At 47.5% G+C, this 15,750-nt stretch overlaps 1 protein-coding gene across 4 annotated transcripts in view; it reads right to left on the reverse strand.

Moving 5' to 3' along the window:
• daam2 (dishevelled associated activator of morphogenesis 2) overlaps positions 1–15,750 on the reverse strand; it is a 75,883-nt gene that overhangs the window by 19,547 nt on the left and 40,586 nt on the right. For all 4 annotated transcript variants that reach the window (XM_030356134.1, XM_030356133.1, XM_030356132.1 and 1 more), the window contains 7 exons: positions 12,602–12,676; positions 9,673–9,767; positions 3,022–3,355; positions 1,273–1,383; positions 1,065–1,168; positions 711–777; positions 388–505 (listed from right to left, as the gene is read on the reverse strand). In XM_030356134.1, the coding sequence (XP_030211994.1) occupies positions 388–505; positions 711–777; positions 1,065–1,168; positions 1,273–1,383; positions 3,022–3,355; positions 9,673–9,767; positions 12,602–12,676 (904 nt within the window). The remainder of the gene's footprint in view (positions 1–387; positions 506–710; positions 778–1,064; positions 1,169–1,272; positions 1,384–3,021; positions 3,356–9,672; positions 9,768–12,601; positions 12,677–15,750) is intronic.

Raw genomic sequence — 15,750 nt, forward strand, 5'->3', positions numbered from 1 at the left:
AAGACACAGAGAAAGAGAAAGAGAAAGGGAGAGAGAGCCAGAGAGCCAGAGAGAAAGGGGCAGAGCAAGAGAGCGAGAGGCAGAGAGAGACATGTTCTCAATTACAACTCTCAAAATGAAAGCACATGGTGCCGTTTACAAGCCCGACCGTATCGCAACCATCAACCTTTATCAGAAGTTTCCTACGCCTCACCTCAAAGATGGTTGCGTCTATCCCTCACCGTATGATTTATACTGTTAACAATAATAATAAAAAGAATAATATTAATATTTAAACCGACATCAAATGTCAGGTAGTGTCAGAGAAGTGCGCCTCTGGGAGAACTCCTGGCCGATATGAGATTTTCTGTGACCTTTGGGAAGGCTGGGACCTATGGGTGTACTCACAGGGCATCTGCAGGCAGTGTTGGAGTATGGAGATGAGGTATGGGTAGGCCTCTGTGTGGTTCAGCTTTTTCTTGATCAGCTCAAACATGGCGCCCGCGCTCTTTGTGTCCACGTGGGTCTGCAGGCAAAGAACCCAAAGACGACGAGGACGATCATGAGGATTTTAGTTGACTTTTGACTTTGGGTGCGAATCCTGTACTCTGTGACCGTCAACTATGTGTCGTACTGCTTAACGGGCACTCATACAGGACTGTCACAGTCAACACAAAAGTGTAGAACTACTACTACTAGTGAGTACAAGATGAATAGATGAATGAACTCACCAGATCGAAACGTTTGGCCAGTTCGGAGTCGTCTTCGTTACGCACCATCTCAAAGAAGTCCAAGTGTCTACGTGGAGCGAGAGACAGGCCGACACACACACACACACACACACACACACACACACACACACACACACACACACACACACACACACACACACACACACACACACACACACACACACACACACACACACAGAGACCAAACGATAGAGACAGCCAAAACAGAGACAAAAATTCACCCACAGAGAATAAAAACTGATGACAACAGATCTTTCCTAATCGTCCACTCGCGCAGTAACCCTTCAAACTAAACGCCTCATTGCAATTGGTCGAGCGATGGTCGAAGCGCACCTGTCCAGGGTGGCGTTGTCGTGGCCCCGGAGCTTGTCGATGACGGGCTGGATGCCCAACATGAGGAACTCGTACCGCAGATGCAGACGAAACTCCAGGTTGTCCTGATGGAGAGGATGGGGGGGTGGTTGAATACGAAGCCCAACACTTTAGGTATTCCCAACATGTTGGCCTGACAGGAAGGAGTGGGAATGACAGCGGCTCTGACCTCTCCCGCTCCGGCGTTCAGCACGGCGTTGATGAAGGACATGATGGCCGTCTTCAGGTTCACCTCGTCCTTGTAGCGACCCGTGCTCTTGTCCAACTCGTTCAGCAGCGTCTACACACACCCACACACACGCGCACAAAGACACACACACACACACACACACACACACACACACAGACACACGGAAAACATCAGTTTTACATGTCCGGCAGGGTAATTTTGCTCATGGCAAAAGGAGTACCCAACTAAAAACGTGAGCTCATTCAACACTGAGTTACAAAAGGATAGTCTGACTCGTAAAATTTAACCAGGCCATTGCTCAAACCCTCTAGTGTCTGGGGGAGGGGGGGGGGGTTCACCCTCCAACATAGTTTCACACCCTAAAAGCATTACAAAAACAGCCAAAAAAAGGGTTAGGGTAACAACATTGGTTGAAATCACCCTGTGGTGTTTGTTTAACCTAAGGTGCCTCGATTTACTGTGCCCTCGGTGCCACTAAGTTCTGTCTTGTTGACACAGTCATGCTGGGTTACCATTATGACCCCTGCCCCCCCCCCCCCCCCCCCCACCCCCCAACCAACCTCATGCTAACTCCCCATGGTTGCTTTTAGCGCGATGCTTTATACCTCCACCGCACGTCCCCAGTGTGGGCGGCTAAGTGTTGCGCTGACCCTGTGCGCTAAAGTGCACATCTGAGGATTGGCGGGCGCCGGGTCCCACGGGTCATCAAAACGGGCGCGCCATGACTTATTCTCCCCCGACAGAACAACCCAGTCGGCCCTAATTAACCCGAGACCTTGCATGACTCGCGTCTTCACCAATGGCATCCCAAGTATTTGGGTTCCATAAGTAATAAAAAAAGAAAAGACAACATACCACATTTAACGCAGCACATATACTTCCCAAGCCATGTTGCTGTCCAAGGGCAAACGAGACACAACGGCATGTGGGACTTGGCAACACGAAACCAAAGAGTAGTCCTTAAAGGATAACTTATTTTCAACATGGAACGTAGGCAACATTTTGGGTCTGAGTGACTAATTTCAAATTCCAGTATTGAGTGAGAATGCTGTAGCTGTAATCCATGAATCCTGCTGCAATGTTATCTTTTGGGCAATAGCATTCCATCATCCCTAACCCCTCAATGTATGTTCATGTTTTTGTCCCCGACGGGTTCAGATTGTTATCATCAATGTCTGACAAAAATATTTGAAGGATCTCTACAGAGAACAGAACTTTTGTTAGTGTCCAACCGGGTCTCGACCCAGTAGAAGTCTCGCTCTGAAATCTCTGGAGAGATTAGTTGTTGAAGGAAATGCCCATATTGTCATGACAAATCTCAACCCCTCCTTCACCCAAATGTTTGAGTTAAAAATAAGCTACAGTTTCCGTAGTCCAACACAACAAACTATAGTCGGCACTCCACTCTCCAAAACTCATTCTTCCAATGCTCCCGTTCTGCAACCACTCGGGGGAAGTTCCCGCAACAACGCGACTCTGGCGAGACTTCACAGCGAGCCATCTCCACGAGTGCCACTCAGCTAACAGACCAGATCAAGCAAAAGGTTGAAGTTGAACTCAATGTGGTGATCCTGTCCATCGTGTTGTCAAGACACTTCTAATTACAATCTGAGAAAGTCACTAGAATCTTTAATTATCTTTTTTGTCAACTTGATCGGTTATTGGGACGGCGGGTGAGCCGTCCCAACGCCTCGCACGCCCAGCCCTCCTTCCCACCGGCCGACTGACCTGGAAGCGTGTCCTCTCGGCGGCGTACTTCTGGTAGTGCGCCATGGCCTGCAGCACCTTCTTGTGGCCGTCGGGCACCAGGCACACGGCGCCCAGGATCTCCAGCACCGCCACCTTGGTCTTGATGTTGGCCGTGCGCAGGCTCTGGGAGATGGTGTTGATGCTCTGCGGGTGCGCCAGCACGTGGGCGCGCCCCTGCGAGTTGTTCATCAGCGCCTTGATGCAGCCGATCACCGAGGTGTGCACGCGGCTCTCCGACGTCTCGTAGTCCATGCTACGCAGGAAGTTCAGCAGGCAGGTGAGGCCGTCCAGCTCGATGAAGCGCGTGACGAACCTGGCGAGAGTGACGCGTGGGGACACAAAGCAAGCTGAAGGATGAAAGGGATAACTTCAAACAATGGACAAAAGAGATAATGTCTGGCGACCGACTTGTTGAAGGGAATACTAACTTCTTGCACACAATTATAGGATTATTTATTGTAATAATGTACCGATATTATTGTTTTTTAGCTTCATTGTTGACTCATCCCATAAGCTTTCTCCAAATATGCACTGGTATGAGAAGTTTAACTCAAGCACTGCTTTGTCTAGAGCGATAATTGTCTTTTCTCCAATCAATCTCCATCACCTCAATAAATAGACTAATTACAATAACATGACCTCCCCCCTCGGTCGGGAGAGGAGGAAGCAGGCCTCGTCGCTGACAGACTAGACTCTGTTCAGGGGCTGGAATGTGACATCCAGCCTCCATGGAAAGTTGTTGTTGTTGTTAGCAAATGATCTTCCCACGCATTGAGATTCCTGATGGGCCTTTATAAATGACCGCTCACAAGAGAGCGCACAGACAGACATCGAGAGAGCCAACAGAGGGACCCAATAGAGAGAGAGAGCAAGAGAGAGAGCGAGAGAGAGAGCGAGAGAGAGAGCGAGAGAGAGAGCGAGAGAGAGAGAGAGAGAGAGAGAGAGCGAGCGAGCGAGAGAGCGAGAGCGAGAGCGAGAGAGCGAGAGAGAGCAAGAGAGAGAAAGAGAGAGAGAGCAAGAGAGAGAGAGCGAGCAAGAGAGAGAGAGAGAGAGAGAGAGAGCAAGAGAGCAAGAGAGAGAGAGCAAGAGCGAGAGCGAGAGCAAGAGAAAGCGAGAGCCAACACAGAGGGAGGGAAAGAGATTGTAAGGACAACGTAATGGAGGGAGGGTGGTGTATAAACAGAGCAGAACGCTCTTTTTTTTCTAGATTTACTGCAGATCAGACAGTTTGTATCCAATAATACATTTCAGAAGAGTAGCAGTCAAGTTTCTTTCTTCTCAGCCACTGTTTACTTGGCACAGCAAGCATAGAAAAGTACAAAGAACAAAGCCTAATTTACGCAAAATCATGTCTGCATGTCCAACCGCCTTTTAAGAACATTTAATCCCAGATTCAAGGACCACATGCACACAGAGACGCATATGGTTCATCTGGCCGGACCGCCGGAAACATACTCTCAAATGCATCCTTTAATCCTCCGGTCTCCAGCCGTGTCTGTATGATCTCATGGCCGCCACACACACACACACACACGCACACGCACACGCACACGCACACGCACACGCACACGCACACGCACACGCACACGCACACACACACACGCGCGCGCGCGCGCGCGAGAACAGAAGGCCCTGGCCTGAACGGATCTATTGTATTGAATCCACAACGCTCTTCCCCTCAGATATTAGACAGACTGACAGACAGACAGATAGACGCCCGGACCAGAACAAGGCAGAGCCGAACCCTGGCAGGGAACCTCTGTGTCTGGTCGTATCCGTGACGACGCACTGGGGTCGGATGGAAAAGATTTTGAGTTTGCATGTTGACATGTTATCCTCCGTGGTTGGTGGTTTTGCGGGACCCACCTCTGACAAAGATTAGATTTTGGAAGGGGGAAGGCGAGGGGAATCAATCTGTGAAGGATGAATGTGTTTAACGCAATGGAAGACGATGATGATGTGGTGCACCGGTTCCAGCAGGGGGCAGGATCCCAGTCTTGCGTTGTGTTGCGTGCGTGGGCACAAGGCAGGCGTAGACTTCGGTACTGAACATTCATCTGTGGCCAGGTCTCTCCCTCCCCCACTCCAACGCCTCCAACACTCCCTCCCCTAGGATTTCCACAACATAAATTGATCTGATCTCTCCTGACTCTGTAGTCTCCTCTCGTTTCTCCTTCTCCTCATCTTCCTCAACCTCTCCTTCTCCTCATAAGTTCGGTGACATTAAAGCTTGGCTGAGCGGCGTGCTTTTTCCCCCCCCTTGTTGCATTCTCTCAACCCCGCTGAGATTTGGTTCAAGGCAGCTCATACTTTACGACTGCCGACGACGCTATGATCTCAGCGTTGCACACGGCTACTGCCTAGCCAAAATCCCCAAACAGAAAGAAAAATTGAAATTCAAAATGTGACTTCATTTAAAATACATCATTGGACAAATATGATATATATATAATACAATGAGTGTGTGCGCACGCGCGTGCATGTGTGCACGTGCGTTAGTGTGGCTGTTGAGTATTGTCAAACAAATTGTAGGAAGGAATATTAGCAACAATAAAATTACATTGAAATATTATGATTACCAAAGGAACAAAAATAAAATCCCCAATGTTATTGGAAGATGGAACCCTGCCAGTCAGTGTTCATCGACACAGCCAAGGCACGACCCATGGTACATGACCCAGAACCACCACCACCTCCACCACCACCACCACCACCACCACCGCTACCCTCCACCCATCAGGACCAACTGACCCAGGACCTGTAGCCGAGGCTACAGGTCCTGGGTCAGTTTCTTGAAAATGGCTTTGTGCTCTTGGCCAATACTGCCCTGTCCGTCATATCCAACAGTGTCCAACAAGCCATTGGATGGTGTGTTTTTTTTTACGCTTTGGTTAATGGGATGCCATTCATGTGATGTTGTTTCCATGATGAACACTCTGGGCTGTGTGAACGTATGTCCTGCATGAAGTAACTCTGAATCAGAGCAGAAGACAAGCAAACACCACGGTGTAATATGGGTGGCCCAGTGCATCACTCCACTGAATCAGGTTTCACCACTGGGGTTTGGAATAAACTCTCTTCTTCTGCGGATGACGTGCGGAAAAGAAACGCTGAGGGGGTTGGTGGAGAGGTCACGCTCACCTCAAAGCCGTAACCGCCGGTGAGTCCACACGAGTGTCTCACACACATAAACACTCGCCATCTCTTTGTTACCTCAATCAACTGCACACACATTGGGTTCAGAGACCTAAATCACACACACACACACACACACACACACACCCATTCCCCCAACACACACACACACACCCACACCTACACCCACACACACACACACACTTCTCTGCTGAAAAGGGCTTCCAGACACTGAACTAGAGACCTGAGGGCCGAGGGAGGGAGGGAGGCGTGTTCGAGGAGGTGAGGTGTCTGCGGTGGCTGCAGGGAGACGTCATTCGATACGCCCGCGGCTCAAACTCAAATAAATCCTCGGAAGCCCCCCCCCTGGTGCGACCAGTGGGGGCTCCCGACCAGGGGGCCGGGCGGAGGGCGAGAGAGACACGGCGAGCCTGGCTGCACATGGAGCCCACGTCTGCGGTGTGTGTACACTGATGTTGGTGAGGAGGAAAGGGTTTTTTTACAGATGAGGTTTATGGACCAGTCCCCAGGGGGCCATAGCCTCGGCAGCGTGGGAGGGAGGGGAAGGGGGTCGGGGCGCCCGGATCCTCCGGAGGTGCCGCTCCAGTGCCATAGCCACTCCTGGGTGCTGTGTGGATGGAGCCAGACTAAACCGGAGACCTGCAGCGCACATCTATGAATACACATCTATGAATGATGATGCGCGCACGCGCACGCACGCACACGCACACGCACACACACACACACACACACTCCCTCTAAAGTGAATTATTTCTTATGAGCAGGCTGTCAGTTCGAATGGATATGTCAATGCTTTTATTTTTTTGTTTTTTTTACCATGGGCCAAATATACCGCCTGTCCACATAATTATATCAGGAAGCTAGACGGGAGGATCTTCTTCCAGCCACCAGTCTGCCCCTGCTTCCGTTCTCATTTTACCCTCCGAGGCTTCCTTACTCGCTCCACTGTATCTGGTCCAGTGGGTGGGGGCTGGCATTGCATTTCCGTAGATAGACCGGTCATCCATAAACAAGACTACCCGTGTTGTTGACTATAGTGGAAGAAACACACCCATGTGAACCCAACCCAAAGAAGTGTTGAGGCTCGAGTTAGATGCTAGAGAAGAGAGCAAATATTTGCCAGCTAAATTGGGGACTGCCCCCTTCAGTTTAGCTACGTGCAGATGTAGCAATTGATGCTTGTGAAAGAGACCTCTGCGTCTCAAAGGACAGTGAAATAAGCGTACAGCATGAAGCCAACACATACTATTATAATGACCCTACAACTACAACAGCATATTCAATGTGCTTCACTTGAATTTAACACCGCAGAAAAGGCCAAGCAGGATTGTCACAGAAAGCGTGATCTCTCAGAAAGTGTCACGTGATGTCCATAGAGCAACAGGCACAGAGTGATCAGTTGTGAAGCCCATCGTTGTCAAGGCGACAACCATGAAACGTGCCTGGGGGGGGGGGGGGGGGGGGGGGGGGGGCGACCGTGGCTTCCTCCACGCCTCTTCGTCCGCGCGAGAGCGAGAACGCCAACCGTGTGGCTGATTAGCTATCAATGTCCTGCACGTGCACGCGTGTGCCTGTCTACGTGTCTGTGTCTGTGTGTGAATTTGTCTCGGCTGCTGGGCACCCCTGCATGTCTACCATGTTTTCGGGGGGGCCCCCTACGGACCTCCAGAGGAGCTCATTACTAAGTGTCCAGAGGAGGTGTGGACGTCTCCTCGTGCGACCTTGTGGTCTCAATAAAGACAAGAAAGAAGGAAACATGTCACACGTTTGCACTTGGGAGCCTTTACAAGGCAGGGGAAATCTCACACCTAAACACGCTGCCTCCAGGTGATACTGTGAAGCATGCTTAGCTAGCCCTCGGTGAGTCCCTGGCGTTGCAGTGCAGACACCTCATATGAATGTGTTAACATTTTGACAACAGTAACAAAAGTAAACAGAGGCTGGCTGGATCCCATGCTACTACTGTGTGTGTTACTGAGCTGTAGTTTGATTGTGTATGTATACGTTTACATCGTGTGTAGATAGAGTGTGGTGTGCTGCTTCATCACCCGTGTTCTCTCAAATGCCCAAGACAAATTTCTCCTAAGGGAGTCAATAAAGGCTTATCTTATCTTACTACATAATGACGATGACGCAGCTTGGTTTAAGTTATCCAACTGGATTATTTCCGAAGCTTTTTCTTGACCTTTTCGAAACTAAAGCATCCACTCGTTAAAATAAACAGCCTACAGGGAGCTAGCTGTGCTATCTTTTCTTCCCAACCATTACCTATGCCAATGGATTCAAACGGTGCACACATCTGATTTAAACAGGGGTTTGCTGAACTAAAACATTTATTCAGCCTCGGCCCACACACACACACACACAAAGCCGCACAGTTCTCGCCAAACACTGCTCCTTTGTCCCCTTATGTCAAGCATTTGAAAAGGAGGAAAGAAGCAGGGTGCTGTCATTAAGTATACTGTCCATGCTACTCCTATAAATCCCTATTATGCCGGGTGCACCTACTCAGATCACCGCTACAGCGATTTACCACAGCCAGCTGGTTTGCAGGCAATGTGTTGGCAGCCACACCAATCACTCTAATGCACTTACACAACCGACCCCAGGCAGGGGCATTCATGAATGAGCGAGGACAGAGTTGTGGTAAGTTTAAATGTAGGAACATTGAGGTCACGATATCGTAAATCATTTAGGAGGAGAGCAAGGGGGAAGGTTACATTGTATTTGCAAGACCGTTTGGCTTGATGGAAGAAGGGACAAACCAAAGAAAACGGCCTTTCCGGCCAACTTTAGTGAGTGTGAAAGTCGACTCCGAGCCTCGCTCACTGATGGGGGGCTTTCAGACCCGCAACGATTCTATACAGTATGTGCACTAAATGTCAAGTGACACAATCCAAGGGTTTTGTGTACGTGCCGCCCCACATGACAGTGGCCAGACATAGAACCAGACACTTGTGATGGCTCACTCTCTCCCTCTCGCCCTCTCAGGGTTTTGTCACTCTTCGCCTTGGTTCCGTCAGTTCCCCAGATAACAACTCGACACCCGCCTCCTCGGACCAGACCGATACATCATGCAATTGGCACTGGCTGACGGACAGCTCAAAACAAGCCACTGAAAGGGAGGCAGTTTATATTAGAGAGCCGTCTAATGCCCTTTAATGTTTTTTAGTGGTTGATGAGCGAGGACTTGCAGCTGCAAAGGCCTAAATAAAAAGCAAAAGCAAGGCGATGCTGGAGAGATCTTGCCAAAAAAAGTTGTTTAAAAAAAAAAAATTATGGCGACTGCCCAAAATGACATAGAAGATGACGATTTATTGTAGCATAAAACCTTACATGGAACGTGGTTCTTGATGCCTCAACGTGGCAAGATAAACATAATGAATATGTCATGGATCCCAATGAGGTGCTGCAAAAGTACATGCACAGAAATGTTCAACTGGGATTTGCGGTGAATAGCATTTCGACGCTCACCTCATCGGTTGAGTGCGAAGGGCTGTCTTCAAATCCTCCACCACCTTGTTCCTTATCTCCATCTCCTCCTCATCGAATGCAAACAGGGTCTGCATCTGCAGACAAACACACAATGGGGAGCACAGTTCTTTTGAGCAAGACATTTAATAATTGTGGAATTTGAGGCTGGTGAGACGGAAACAAACCAAACTCTGCTTGCAACCCTGTTTTCTTTTTAAATACAAACACGTTATAAATTAATGTTAAAAAGTAATTTTAAGTTTGGTTTTGAAAGGAGGTCTGGTTGTGGATAGCAGTACATTCATTACAACACAGAGCAAAGTATAACTTTGAAAATAAATGTTGGAATAGATTTCCATCTTAAAAAGGAATGCATGTCTTAGATTTGTTACTAGCAATATGTATAATCACAACCTAATTAGAGCTAATTAGAGCACATGTTTAGTCACCACAATCACCACTAATCAGAAGGATCACATTCTGCACATTTTTCCTTTCCATTTCACTATTAAAAGCTCTTGGCAGCTATACACCGCATGCCCAAAAAAATCTTGCATGCAATTAGTTCTAATCAAGCCTGAAACAATTAAGCCGGAAACAAAGCAACAGCCATAATCCAGTGTTGGCGTTAATCCATTTGCTCGCCACATTTAGACGTTCCTCAACAACATCAAGGGGCCGACATAATTTGGGAGCAAAGGGCTTCCGTTTCACTTTATCAGGCATTATTTTTAAAGCTGCTCAACACTGGAGGTTTAATGTTTAATTATCAACCAATGTAGCAGAGACGTTTTTAACAGGGCAAACACATTCATTAACCAACAGGATAAAACGCTGCTTCCCTCGAAAGAAAGAGTGTGATCCCATTATCCAAACAACTACATCTGGTAACCCTGGGCCAATATAGAGGAGCCGGCAGACATCAAGATTTAAATTAAACAAACGCTACACTACTTTGGCTACCCATGTCTCCTCGGCATGAAGTTATCAGAGTGTATAATAAAAGTAGGTTCAACATTGTTTCTTTGAAGAGATTCAGTGGCAACCCCGTGGATACTTCCAGACAAAGTCAGATCTGAAAGACGAGGGCATGTAAACCAGAAACGGTGAAGCCAAAAAAAAATCCACTGTACGTCAACTTTCCAGACATCCAGATGGCTCCGAGACAACCTCTGTCAAGCATTGAAGGATCTGGCTCCCATTCTACCAAATGAATATGTTCAGTTTTGACGCTTGACACGGCTGTTTGTTGAAGGGTACAGGAGGACGGAAGGAGGGAGCGAGGTGAATGCTTCTGACTGTGCTGCAAGTCGTTCACCGTGCTTACAAGTCTAGCCAAAATGGCTCTTCTCTACATCCGTTTTGTTTTTTTCTGTGCGTGTTCGAGCTCACCTGCAAAAGTCCACATCAGGATGTCATTAGTCAGCCGTGGGTCCTTCCCTGCAACCCCTCAGTTTTTCGAAGTGCCCTACAACCAGAGCTTTGTTTTCAAGTGTAGGTGGCCGTTTCAGGGTCGGCGTGAAACATAGCCACGGCTGTTGGGATTGAGACCGTGTGCGTGTTGATTACGTCATGCAAATAGCAAAATGCCATCGCTTGACTTAAAAGAAGGGGATGAATAAAAAGCATGAGCCATGGTGAGAAGGTGACCCGGGCTCGATTCCTGCCCATGGTCTACTGCTGCATGTCTTTCTCTCTCCCTCTCTCATGACTTCCTGTCCAACTCACTCTATGATGAATATAAATATATATGTATAAACCCTTCAAAGATAAAACTATGCTCATCGGCTCCCTTTGCAGCTACTGTCCACAGCGCCTGACCCCGCCGACTGTACACCCCCCGAGGCCAAAGGTGTGATGGACTCCCTGCAGAGCTGAGAAGGGCCTCCTCCGGCCGGACTAGAGGGAGAAAACACTTGGCAGAGCGTGGGCAGAAAGAGAGTGTGTCCAAGTTACGCTTAATAAGAGAGACCTGGCTGGCATGTGGGGAGCCAACAGGGGTTGCCTGTGTTGTGTTTTGCTGTGAAAGCAGGGGTAAAGTAGAAATGAAAAAAAAAGAAAACTCATTACATGTCTGCCAACTACAAGTGTGGGGATTTCAGGGGGGGGGATGGCACGACGGCAATCCTGGTGGACTTCATCTCCATTTTTTGCAGAATTCACTCTTGGTTTGAGCACTTGGTGTTAAGGTGAGCAACATCAAAAAATCCGAACGGGTTTGATCCCCAATCTAGGCTGATGACCTCCTGGAGCAAGATGCCTAGCCTGCCTGCTCCTTCATGACATGCAAGATCAATCCAAGTTACTTTGTAGAAGTACGAAAACATGCAAACCACATAGCATCTTCTGAGCCAGACTTCCCACTGGCAACAAAAGCTAAGCATCAAAAGAAGAAAAAGAAAAGCAGAAATTTAGGCCAAGGTTGAAATACGCTATCTCGATAATACAATTTAATTATAACAATTTTTCTGAACCGCTCGAGTTGAACCATCTTCCTTTTCATTGAGAACAGATACACTGAACAGATTATAAACAAGCATGACCTATGAGCGGTAACGCCATGATTCATAGAGAATAAGGACGTAGTAATCCTGTGATGTCATTTCACCCAACGGTTCATTGACTTTTAAAACAAGTAACGTGGTCATTTTTGGTTCATCTCCGTTTCTCAGACCTCTTCCCACTGAACGGCCGAGTCGATGCGTCATCTGCTTTGGGACTGGATCCAAAAAGGGTCAGAAAATGTGAACCTGGGAATGTTGTATAAAGCAAGGTTTTAAAAGAGAGCCAACTGGCACACCCACGGAGGTCGTACGATGACGTGGGAACATATTACACCATGAGCGACGGAGAGTACTGGCCATCTTCAGACCCTTCTAGATAGACACACAGGTGGACAGGGGACAGGACAGGAGAGGGAGTCACTTACGGCAGCCATGGAGTTGATGCGGTCGATGTAGTAGTCGGGCCAGCTGGTGGCCAGCTTGTTGGGGTCCTCTTGTTCCTGTGATCAACCAAAAGACAAACCAGTGATTTAGACAACATTGCATGAGGTCTTTTGCAAAACATCAATAAAGCTTGCCAATATTGTTAATATACATCTTTTGCTTATGCAGGTTGGAAATCAGTATAGAACTTGCATATCCATTTTTTACAGACAAGAATAGCAAAGAACACTTATCCGGGGTAAAAAAGTAATGTCATCTTAGTTTGTTCTCCTTCCATCTCCTTCCTGGTTCTGACATTGGAGAGGTGATACTCTGCACCATAATCCACCTAAGCATCCAATTGAAAGAGCTAAACCAATCAGGGGGCCTCTATATGAACTGGGTCACGGCATTTCTAACCATCGCTCTCATCTCAGTAATCATTGAGAGACAGACAGCTGGAGAGCAAACCTTCAGGTAAAAAGTGAACTTCACATTGGAGTGCTAAACAACGTCTGACATCCATTTGCAACGCCCAATTCGAGAAAGCGTGTTGCCGAGAGCGAAGCGGGCCCGGGGCTCTTATACATCTGCTGTTGTTTAGACCAGACTGATGACATCGGAGGAGGAGCCCTGTCAGTTGTTTGGTTTCTGGGGAGGGGGGGGGGGGGGGGGGAGTCCCTGGGCCTGTATTCATGTCAGGAAAAATAATTATAGAAAATGTGGGATAGGAAGAAATGTCTTGATCAGTGCCATTTGGAATGCTGAGCTTGTCCAAAACAGGAACCGTTTGGAAAAGGGAATCCACAGCAAAGCTCTGAGACGCTTTGTTTGTTTAGTAAATTAAGTTTAAAAAAATAAAAAGACAGAAACCCTAACGTCATCGTCTGCGTGTCTGTTCCAGAGAATAAAGTTACCATGTGAAACTTTGCACAATAAAATAAACGGGGATAAGAATAGATGTTTTAGGCCACATTGTGCCTTGCTCGGCCAGGAAATAAAGGGATTGGTGGAACATGATGCATGCATTTGACCCCTTTGTCTAATGATGCTAAAGCATCCCATAATAATTCAATGACATGTTACACACATAAATCAATCAACGTTGAAGCTCATTTGCATACAATAATGCTGCTCATAGAAAAATGTCTTGGAGTAGAAGTCAAATTAATATTTTTTAAGAGGGCCAAGGGCCAAAGAATTGTTCCGAATACAAGTATATCCATTTATAAAAAGGTTCTTTCCGGTGGTGTCAAGGACTACTTTATCTTCTGATAAGGCAACACGATCAACTTTCTATAATTTTCTTTCTATAATTGAACTGTCCATTTGATTGCGTTTTACACAGCCGACAACGACAACCTTTCCAGGTGATTAAGCAGGACAAATCGGTTGCAGCTTATGCAAGCACAGTGCTGCCTTACTTTTCCTAGACAAAACTTATTTTATTTCCTACCAAAGCCCACTGACCAAACAGCTTACAAACGAAGGCCAGCAAAATAATTGGAATTTTGGTGAAAGTAGCACTGCACACCACAACCAACTGATATGAATCGCAGGTTTTTTTTGGGGGGGTTGAGGGAGTCGTTCGGGCACTTAAATGACCACTCGGCACGTCTTTTCCACAACTCCCGGCCTTGTCTGCCCCTTTCGGTGTGCGAGCAACAGGACCCAAAATAAAAAAACGAAAAAACAATGGAGTCCAGTGTTTGTGTGCTCCCTCGCTGGTCGCGGCTGCTTCACTTGCGCCGCTGCTGACACGCTCTGCATGCCCTGCCAGCACAGATCTCCATGCTAAGATTAACAACTTTAACTGCAGCTCTCCGCTCAGACGAATTACAGCCGTTCCAATTTGCCCCTTGAAAAACATTGAGTCCAACGCAACATTTACCCTGGCAGTTTAACAGAGGCCCGGGTAAAGTACTGTAATTTTCAACTTGTCTCGGATAAGAAGGGAAAAAAAGGAAAGAAAGGAAGGCTGTTGATATTTGGGGCACTGGGTGATGTAGTTTAATTTACTGCCTGAATAGTTGCCTGTGCTTGAAAACGCTAAATCGAGCAGTGTTATTCGTCGTCACTTTTTTTCTTTATTTTTTCAACAGTGGACCTTAACACACACTTTTTTTATGATACCAAAGTCAAGGAATAGATGACATCACTTCAATTAGACACTTTTGCTTGCCAGACAAAGTCGGCCAAAAAAAGGATCCCAATGAATTGTTAGTCATAAGTCATCTGTAATCTATTGATGACCAGCCTCACCTCTGGCAAAAACCTACCAGTAAAAGTCTTCGTTATGGAACGCTGGATCTCAATTTCATACACGCTATTACAGCAATGAACATTTAGTTATCCAGCACCAATAAACATGATTTGCAACCTCTGCTGTAGCCATTCAAATGCCTTTTCCCCCCCCCCCCCCCCCCCCCCGACTGTGATTCAGGTACATTTGAGCAAGGTGTTACTCAGGTTACCAACATCTGTTGCGGAAGGCATCGTTCCACCAAAGATCAAACTGCCTGCCCAAGGTCAACTCCATTGGCATGCGGAGGCACCTGTTAAAAGTCTAGATTAAGTTACACATTAAAAAGCTCCCACTGCTACAAGGCACTGCAGTATATTCAAGGTATTATGCTGCATGTGTGGTATTCACATTACCACATTACCATCCTCCTATGCACACATCAGCCATAAAACATTCAAATTAATAAGGCTTCCAGCACAAACAAAGCCAGATTCTTAAGAGCATTGCCTAGAAAATAAAGAGCGAAACCCCCAAGTCACTCCAAGCGTTTCCATGAGCGGTTTCTGGCGTTTTCAAATTCCAAACCTTATTTCCACTTCAGAGCCTCTTGCGTTTCATTTTCAAATAATAAATTGTTATTGGGAAGGACGAAAGAAAGGAAGGAAGGAGGGGGGGGGAGGGGAATTAAGAAGGTAAGGCGCCCGCCGGCGTGGCAGGTCTCTGCCAACTCCAACATGTGCTGGGTCACGACCCCCTCCTCACACACGGCATGAGGAACACGATGTCTCCCGTCGATGCGCAGGGCGGCCCTGGACACGGCCGGCTCCTCAGCCCTCATGTATTCAGCTATTCGGGGCCTTTGGCACCTAGGACGGGCCCTGGTGGGTCCCGATGTGCTGGGGGTCC

This window comes from Gadus morhua, chromosome 5, assembly GCF_902167405.1.
Source record: "Gadus morhua chromosome 5, gadMor3.0, whole genome shotgun sequence".
In the NCBI taxonomy this organism is placed as follows: domain Eukaryota; kingdom Metazoa; phylum Chordata; class Actinopteri; order Gadiformes; family Gadidae; genus Gadus; species Gadus morhua.